General features: G+C 42.8%; 1 protein-coding gene across 1 annotated transcript in view; it reads right to left on the bottom strand.

Moving 5' to 3' along the window:
• Positions 1 to 10,000, bottom strand: part of LOC143291920 (dynein axonemal heavy chain 3-like) — a 102,211-nt gene that overhangs the window by 88,116 nt on the left and 4,095 nt on the right. Inside the window, exons 5-8 of the mRNA XM_076602059.1 lie at positions 6,485 to 6,651; positions 5,079 to 5,172; positions 4,307 to 4,414; positions 2,930 to 3,073 (exon numbers count right to left, since the gene is read on the bottom strand). Of these exons, the coding sequence (XP_076458174.1) occupies positions 2,930 to 3,073; positions 4,307 to 4,414; positions 5,079 to 5,172; positions 6,485 to 6,651 (513 nt within the window). The remainder of the gene's footprint in view (positions 1 to 2,929; positions 3,074 to 4,306; positions 4,415 to 5,078; positions 5,173 to 6,484; positions 6,652 to 10,000) is intronic.

The raw sequence follows: 10,000 nt of genomic DNA, 5'->3' as shown, positions 1-10,000 counted from the left end.
CCCAGAGCTCAGTATCAATCGGTTTGTTCTAATTCAGGTTTCTCACAGGTTAACATGGCTGCCAAAGGGCATAAAAACAAGAAAGGCAAGGCCTTCAAGACTCACTTGTGATACACACTTAAAGAAACAAAACTTGTAAAAATCAAAAATTAGTTTGTTGATTTGTGTTCTCTATTCGTTATCACAATTAAATACAGCTTCGCAACAATAAAAAAAAAAAAAAAAAAAGGCTTCAATGCAGATTTGAACCAGGGTTGTTTGGTTCGAAAATGAGGGGTTTTACCCACTGCGATAACGCGGGTTCGAGGTTATCGTTCAAAAATTATTATTTGAGCACGTTCTTTTAGCGGAATAAACCGACAGCAGCAATCGAAGCAGTGCAATCGAAGTCATAACACAGTTTGAATCATGTTATTTTGGTATATCTCGGGCATTTAGAAGTTTTCTTTCAAGTCCGAGGTAAAGCAGACGTTCCCTTCGCCTCAAGATCTGCAGAGATCCATGATCGCCAAGCTTTGTCTTTCCACTCACTGAGAAACTACCGACACATTCCATTCAATTTCTTTTTTCTGTTCATTCTAGTTGATTCAGTATCCACTTTAAAACATCCATATGCAGTAATTATGTCAATGACCTACTAACAAATTCTTTTAATACAGCTGTAAAGGAGACGTTGCCATTGCGTCAGGCTCTGCAACATGTTTTGTCAAGATCTGCGCTGGCCAGTGCCCTGTAGATGAGACAGTGAAACGGTCGATTCAAATTTTCTTTTCTGTTCATTCAAGTTCATTCAGTGTGCAATTTAGAATATTCATATGCAGTAAACACGTCAATAACGTGGTTAGTGTCATTGTATGTTTTCTGTCCAGAATGTGTATTTCTTTGCTTTTAATTGCGAACAAGAAAAACGAGGTCGATGCTTACTGTCACCAGACAATCGGGAAGCTGCAGGAGGTTAACAGTGGTTTTCGGAATCCGGACCGAACATAACGAAATAAACTGTCAATGATTCGGAAATACGGCTAAATTCTGAAGACCTACAACCTATTATTAGTATGACTGTGAACTTTTTTCCCTACTATGTTTAAGCCAAATTTGGTATTGGCAGACAAAGTATTTCCAGAGAAAATGGCAATGTTAAAGTTTACCACGAACACACACACACACACACACACACACACACACACACACACACACACACACACACACAGAGGGAGAGAGAGAGTGAGAGACAACCGAACACCGGGTTATAACATAGACCCACTTTGTATACACAAATGAGTCAATGAAACGGTACTGTCTTCACAATGAATATTTCACTTAAAATACTAAACAGCTAAATACTGTATCCTTTATCTTTTAGTCTCTGTCTCTCTTGGTCGTTCTAAATGAACAAACTGTGAAACGTTCCTGAAGAAGAAAGGTTAACAAACAAAACAAAACAAAACAAAACAAAAACACTCACCGCAGACACTGCTTTGCCTGTAGGGATCTGCAACAACACAAAAGGTAATACAATATGCGTGACATTTTTTGTCACCACCCAGTTAAGTCCAGTTGACTTAAAACACTGCTGACTGCACAGAGCCATATCAATTTCGAAAAAAAAAGACATAAAACTTTAAACAACGTTAAACGATAACGGAACAATTTTTCCAACCTAGAAAAGTACACTATACACAGTCACAGTCTTACTACAGCAAAGAAAACAAAATCGTGTCTCTGCCGTGGGCTATTCCGCCATATTTTTCTCGGGAGGTTTAGAAACACAACATCTATATATCTATTATTATTGTTACTATTGTCATTATTATTATTATTATCATTACTATCATTATCTAAATATCTAAAAACAGTTTCCAAGTTACACATCGCACACCCCTACCCCTGTATCCCCTCTTCCACCCCGAAGAAGTTACAGACACCACAGAGCCTGCGCAAGCATACTAAAAACAGCTGACCTGTATAAAAAAAATATTTTTTAAAAGACATATCTCCAGGCAACAGACATGCTGGGACACAGACCAGAAAGGCCACTTGCTGAACCACAGACAGCTGACCTGTAAAACGGACACAATTTGACAACATCAAAGAAGCTGAAAGAGAACAGACATATTGAGAGACAGGCAGACAGACAGACAGAAAGAGAGAGAGAGAGAGCCGAAATAACCTCGCTATACCAAACAAAGACAGCTGACAAATATAACACACAACCTAACCACACGAAGTCCGATATGATATAAGAAAGACGCCAGAAAGACACATCATCACCAAACAAATAAAAACCAAGAATTGTTTTTTAAAAACCCACTGCTTCACAACAAGCACTGAGATTGAGAGAAGAAAGACACCAGAAAGACACAACCTCGCCTCCAAAAATTCAAGACAGATGACCTGTACAAGAAACACAACTTTACAACAGCACGCAGATTGGGAGGAAGGCATCAGAAAGGCACAACCTCACCAAAAAAAACAAAACAAAAAAAACAAACAACAAAAAAACAAGAGACAACTGACCTGTAAGACAGACAACAACTTCACACGAAACAAAGGTTCAATGAAAGCCACTCTGAACCCGAAAGACACCGCCTAACCAAGAAAAATTTTAAAAGCCTAGGACAGCTGACTTATACAACAGACACAACCTCAAAACAACACACAAGCTGGGAAAAAGGCACCAGAAATACACAGCCTCACCCAACTCCGCCCCCACGCCCCCAGTCCCCCAAAACCTTCTCCAAGATAGCTGACCCTTGAAACAAGACACAACCTCACAACAAACCACGCAAGCTGAGAAAGACACCAAAGCCCTCGCCTAACCCTTCCTCCCTTTCCCACTAACCCCATCCCCCCCCCTCACCGCCCCCAACTGAATTATCCCCCTCGCCCCCAAAACCCCCCCACCCGCCCTCTCTCCAAGACAGCTGACCTCTTTGTGCTTGATGAACTGCAGTTCTTTGTCATCTTCTTCCATGCTGGTGTCAAAGTCCGCCAGGCGTTTCTTCAGTGCAGACTCCAGGGCGTCCCGCTTGTTGTTGATGCGGGTGGTGGCGCCCAGGAATATGTCATCGATCTTCTCCGGCCACTGGAACACCTGGCAGTGGAGCTTCAAGTCGTCGACTGAAGGGTTGGAAGGGAAACAAAATACTTCTTGAAAGGGGTGGAATAGGGGAGGAGGGGTCAGGTATAATGAAAAGAATAGGGAGAGAAAAAAAAGAAAGAAAAGAAATCGGGGTGGGGTGGGATGGGGTGGGGTGAGGGGTCAGGTATTGGGGAAAAGAGTAGGAAAACAAAAAACAAAAAATGGTGAGGGGGGCAGGGGAGGCAGGAGGGCAGGGGGGCCTGGGGGTGGGGGTGGGGGGTCAGGTATCCCTGCAAAGAAAGGGAAAACAAAGAAAATGGGGGTCGGAGAGGTGTCGGATGTACTGAAAAGAGTGGGGGGGGGGGGACATTGAAAATAAAAAAAATAAAAACATTTTCAAAGGCAGTGGGGTGCTGGAAGGGTCAGGTTTTGTGAAAAGAGTTAGAAAACAAAAACAAACAAACAAAATTGGGTGGGGTAAAAGAGGAGTCAGGTATTAGTGAAAAGATTGGGGGGAAATAACTGGGCGGGGTTGGGAAGTGGTCTGGTGTTGTGTGAAAAGTGTGTGTGTGTGTGTGTGGGGGGATGGGGGATGATTGGAGGGAGTTGTGGATGAGAGTGTGTGGTGGGAGATAAGTGTGAGAAAGGGTGACGACTTGGTATGGACGGTGTCAGAGTGCGTGGGGGTTGGGGGCGGGGGGGGGGGGGGCAGAGGTTAGATTGTGTGATGTGTATTGGGGAGTTGTGTGTGTGTGTGTGTGTGTGTGTGTGCGCGCGCGCGCGTGCGTGTGTGTTCATTGCAATCGTAAGCTTTTGAAGTCGATAACCAAGAACAGTTTGGGATAACAAGCCCTCGATCAAAAGCATCGTCAATGGTTAACTCTATGTGTATGTGCATGCGTGTGCGTGTGTGCTGCATGCATTCATGCGCCTGATAATAACACACACACACACACACACACATACATACGCACACTCACACACACGCACACGCGCGCGCACATGCGCTCACACACAAATACACACACACACACACACACACACACACACTAACAACACACACACACATACACACACGCGCGCGCGCGCACGCACTAGCACACACATGCACACTAACACACACACACACTAACACACACTAACACTCACACACACACACACACACACACACACACACACACACACAATCGCTCACACAATTTCAACAAAGGAGATCAAAGCCACGGAATGCAGAGACTCACTAGGGAAGAGGACATGGTCAAGCAGAAACAGCAGTCTGCGGGCTGTCTCTTGCACCTCGGCTTTTAGGTTAAACACCGTCTGCTCCTCACACTGTGCCAACAACAACACCACCACCACCAACTACTCCAGTCATGATCTTCCGACTGCCGTCACCCACCACCACACCATCGTCATCGTAGTCTCCGTCAGTCGTTTATTGTAGCATCACAATCATCGTCATCGTCATAATCATCATTATTCTATGTTTTGCCGATACATGGTTTCTTTTCCCAGTTTTCTATAATATATATATATATATATATATATATATATATATATATAATGAATAAAGAAAAAAGAGAGAGTCGAAAAGACCAATCAATATGGCCTCTTTTTGTACGTTCATGTCTTTCTAGACTTAAAATGCATGCGTTGAAAAAAAAAAACCAACAAAGAATAATGAGCTCTTTTGAAGTGATATCTCAATACTCAGTTTTTCTCTTCTTTTTTTTTTCTTTTTTTTTTTCTCTCAATGTCGGACTTTACGCTTTGGGTTATGCTGCTGATCCGGAATCTACTAAGCGCATGTGGTGTAGTGTAGCGCATATGTTTGTTGTTGTTGTTTTTTCCGAACGCAGTCACACATCCTTGAGAAACTGAACTGAACTAGTACTTAAAACGACAACTAGTAAGAAAATAAACAGACCATAGTCACTTCAGATAAACAAACAACATAATTCAAACAATTCACACAGACAACAAAGAATAATCAGACCTTCTGAAGATAGCTCTGCAAGTCGACCAGCTCTTTGGTAGCGTCTGGGATGGCACTAACTTTATCCACCATCACCTCGTATCGCGTACAGATCCTGAAACAGAGAACCAAAAGTCAGCAATGACAGTACTACTATAACATACAATCCTGTAATAATGACCCTCAGAGGGCCTGTTCAATACAAGTCTGTGATGAAGACGAATTACCACAACATCACCAATTAGTCATACTGTTAATGGAGTCCTGTTATTATTTTATAAAGAAGCTTTACAACGATCATTTCATGAACCGCCGTCTTCTTGTCACAGAAGCACAGGTACGACATGTGTAGCGGGACCTCGGTTTTTATATCTTTCTATCCGAAAAAAATCGAACCCAAACCGCGACTCAGTGTGTAATGGAGTGGGAAGAGGAGGAGGCAGGGGGGGGGGGGGGGGGGGGAGAGTAAAAATCCTGGCCTGTGCGAGACTCGAACTCGTTAACACTCGCTTCATAACTGACTGACCTGACTATAAGACAGACTGAAGATTAACTTACTATAACTAACCGACTGACCTGACTGTAAGACAGACTGACTCCAGAAGGAAGCTAGCCTGGCGGACAATACATTACAATAATATAATATAATACAATATAATATAATGTAATATAATACGATATTATACAACACAACCCAATACAATGCAACAACATACATCCATGTTGATCTGGTTTGAATTTACTTGTGCATCCAAAGACCCATCACTCACAGCACAGTCTAGGCCTACAATCCGCCGCACACATAAACGTGGCATAGGTCGAGTTAGAATATCAAAAAGTAAAACAGCAAGCTGAATACTAACATGAACGTTAACAGACCACAACAGGAAATACAGAAAAAAATATGTTCTAAAATAACATTACAGAAACATTATATTTCACATTATAAAAAAAAAGCACTACTTACTATAAATGTGTCATCGTAAATTGTTAAATGGCAGAGTAATTACTCAGAAAAACAAAGACAAAACTATAAGCATTCTAGCGTGCAATAAATGATAATAAAAATAATTATTATTATTATCATCACCATAATCATGATAATCATAAGAATCATAATAATAATCATAATAGTCAAAATAATGATAATTAATTGATTAATTAATTAATTTCAAAACTTTGAAAAGAGAGATCTATTCAAAACAAACACATATTATTATTAGAAAAGAACCATTATAATCCTCGAACCTTGATCACTGGTGAATACAAGATTAGAAATTCTGGCGCCTCACCCACTCTGCCACGAATTTAATTTATTAAAAAAATTATATAAAAAAAAAATCCCATGAAAAACTCGAATGAAAAAAAAAACCACACCAAAAAACCCCTCCTGCCCCTGAAAAAACAAAAACAAAAAAAACCCTCACGACTGGCTGATGTCGTGGTCCTGGTTCATCTGATAGTCGCGGATGCGGTCGAGGAGCTTCTGCATGCGGTCGGCCAGGTCGTCGTTGAAGGAGACACAGTCCAGGGAGATCAGGTTGAGGGGCACTGTCACCCGCAGCAGCATGATCTCGTTCTTGATGGACTGCAGCTCAAGCGTTTTCTGTTTGGTGGTGTGCACATGGACACGCGCACGCACGCACGCACATACGCGGGTCATTAAAGCACAGATACATGCATGTACACAAACAAACACGCACGCACAACCAGCCGCCGTGGCGAAGTGGTTAGAGTCGCGGACTGATGGCTGGGTGGACGCGGGTTCGAATCCCAGCGGAGATGGGTTCTTCGGCCCGTGGCCGGCTCCTACCCAGAGTTGAGTGTGCTGTGGGCTTAAATGGGGAGACTGGGACCACACAGTCGAGCGTCATCCACTTCAAGGATGCGTCTTTGGATGTGTTGCTCTAACTACCTGACCAACACTGCAAGTGTCTGTATCTCTCGGGCCTGGTTAACGCCGGGATATCATTATGACAGGAAGCGTAGAGTACAGCCTTGTCACGCAGTCCTAAACCAAAATGGACCTCCATAGCAACATCGTCATCATCATCGTCATCTTCCTCCTCCTTCATCGTCATCAATATGAACAAAATAGTCTCAAAGTCTGTGGCCTTTCATGCCCTGCTCTCATGGTGACCTCAGTTTCGATACCTCTCCACTTCCGTGCTTGGGGTGAGTCCTGTCAATGTCGTCAGTGTCGGCAGATTCATGGGGGGCTGTTGCTTGAGGGGCGTGGTGGCGGTCTCTACTCTGGGAGGGATGCTCACTCAGTCTGGCTCCGCGACTAAGCCATTATTGTCGTTAGTACGGGGCTTAGTAGGTGGTGTCCTAAGTACGTTAAAACAGAACAGGCACCATTGAACACCACCGAAGTGACTCAGCAGCAGTGCAGGGTCTCCTCTGGTGTGTGGCCTCCTGGCGACCTAACATCGATGGTTCCCTGTGGACTGCGACGCTGGAACTGCGACGGACGAACCCGGGTGTGGCCGTGTATGGGGGAACCAAAATCAGCGGCGTGGGAGTAATACCACTGAAACGGTGCAGATTATGGGGCAGCTAAAAAAACAAAAAACAAAAAAAACAAAAAAAAAAACCGCACGCACAAAGAAACAAGAGCAAAGTACGAACGGGCATGCGCGAACACACACACTCACACACACACGCGTGCACACAAGCATGCACGCACACGCACTCACTCACACACGCACGTTGCACGCACGCACACAAACACTTACACACGCACGCATGCAGGCACGTACACACACACATACACACTTGGATAATAGTACTTTCTTTTGAACTCGTATTTGCGTATAGTGACAAAACGTTGAGTGAGAACGAATGAATGTTCTTTGATATGGAAGATCTAACAAGCTAAAAAACACATGCTTTTAGTTGTTGGTTTTACATCCACTGCTTAGAAAGAGTGGGACAGACAGACACACACACACACAGACAGAAAGACAGACACTGTCCCCTCCAAACAGCGCATCATCAAGGGAAACATCACTTGGCGTAAAATGCAAACTGGACGCAGCATTTTTTTTTTTAAGCTAACAGTGTGTGTGAAAAAAATCTGTCCCTTTTCTACTCAGTCGTTGTGACTGATGGAGATCAAGCATTGCTTCTCATGGAATCCGGGTCATACCTTTTTTCTTTTTTTCTTTTCACTGTTTTACTTTTTTCCCCTTCCCTCACCCACCTCACCCCCTCCCCCGACAGATTAATCTGTGTGAAATTCGGCCTGCTTCCTCTGGGTAGAGCTCGCCAACCATTCTCTCTCTCTCTCTCTCTCTCTCTGCGTGTGTATTTTATATTTTACTATCAGATTAGAGAATTTCACCACAGACAACAACCCTTTAGATGTCGAGGATTCTTTTAACGGCATGCAGCACATGGGACTCCAGTTTATCGTCTCATCTGATGACTAGCACCAGACCAAACCAAAAACTCAAGGTCTAGTGGAGGGAGAGAGAAGAGAGTAAAAAAGAAAAAAAAATTAACTTGAATCCCAGGCAGGGCTGCATGAGGTGATCTTTGCGGCGCTCAGTTAAGAATGTTCCAAAATACATGGAACTAACCGTGGAGTTAGGAACATTCTTAACGATAGGCAAACTTAGCGCTGCTACGTTCCCTCGTGCAACCCATCCCGGTCTGTATCCGGTCTGGACTCGAACGCACGGACATTCACTTCCTTGTCGGGCGCGTTACAACTGGGCCACCGCTCTGTGTGTGTGGTGTGTGTGTGTGTGTGTGTGTGTGTGTGTGTGTGTCTTTGCAGTATTGTGAAGATGTATACAGATTGCCAAGAACAGGCTCAGTCCAGTGCACTTAGAAATCCAGTGTTCGTCTTAAGGTGAAGGGCGGTAATCCATTCAGTAGTGGTGGTCGAACGTTGGTCAGGCCACTTGTTTCGTGTCAACCAGGAAGGCACTTGGAATATACCTCCCATGTATGTGACAAAACAGAAGTTGAATTTGATCCCGGTAGAGTTCAAACTGATGCTGGAAACACTATACACATCTGCGATTTCATTCTGTAGCCGATGAAAGGTATAAACTGAAGTCGGTTCTTTAGTTTTGTTGTTCTGAAATGTCTTTGCACGCGGGCAAGGCAGAATACCAATCCTTCCTTGACGTACCTTGTCCCCTCGTCCAAGTCGATTAGAAAACTCCGAGGTTAGTGGTTGGAAGTGACATGGGTGTTGGGGGTGACTGTTTGTATCACCTCTGTATCTGGTTTAGTTGTTGTTCTTTGGAGGGTTTGTTGTTGTTGTTGTTGTTTGTTTTTGTTGTGTTGTTGTTTTGTGCTATTGTTGTTGTTTTTCTGCGGCCTCAGTTATATGCAATTCATGGAGCACATCTTTGTTTATTTCCTCCTTTTTTTTTCTTTCACCTTTTTTCAATCAAATTTGGTGTTTTGCTTTTTTTTCTCCAAAAGTACAATCATTTGTCAAACCTATGTAATTTCGAACAAAGGATCAAGGTCAACATTGTCGAGAATGTCCCAAAAAAATGAATTCAGTAAAGGAAGTGACCTCGAATTCAGTCAGACGGTTTGGTCGAAAACCTCTTGCCAAACCTTGTTGTGACAGACACACACATTAAAACTTTGCACTTTTCAACTAAAACTTGCTGTAACAGATAAACATACAGACTAAAAACTTTGCTTTGTTTTTTGTTTTTTGTTTGTTTGTTTTTTGTTTGTTTTTTGTTGTTGTTTTTTTTGTGTTCTGTTTTTGTTTTGTTTTTTGTTTGTTTGTTTTTTTGTCGTAGTTTGCTGTAACTTGCTGTAACAGATACACACATCATAGGTTAAAAATCTTGCTCTCTTTTTTCTTTCTTTTGTTTGTTTGTTTGTTGTTGTTGTTTTTGCTAATATTTGCTGTATCACATACGCACTTTGGTCCATAAAAAAAAAAAAAAAAAACCTTGCTCTTT

The sequence above is a fragment of the Babylonia areolata genome, chromosome 18 (assembly GCF_041734735.1).
Source record: "Babylonia areolata isolate BAREFJ2019XMU chromosome 18, ASM4173473v1, whole genome shotgun sequence".
In the NCBI taxonomy this organism is placed as follows: Eukaryota; Metazoa; Mollusca; class Gastropoda; order Neogastropoda; family Buccinidae; genus Babylonia; species Babylonia areolata.
Note: the sequence above shows the minus strand (reverse complement) of the source record. Positions and strands in the feature narration are given on the sequence as shown.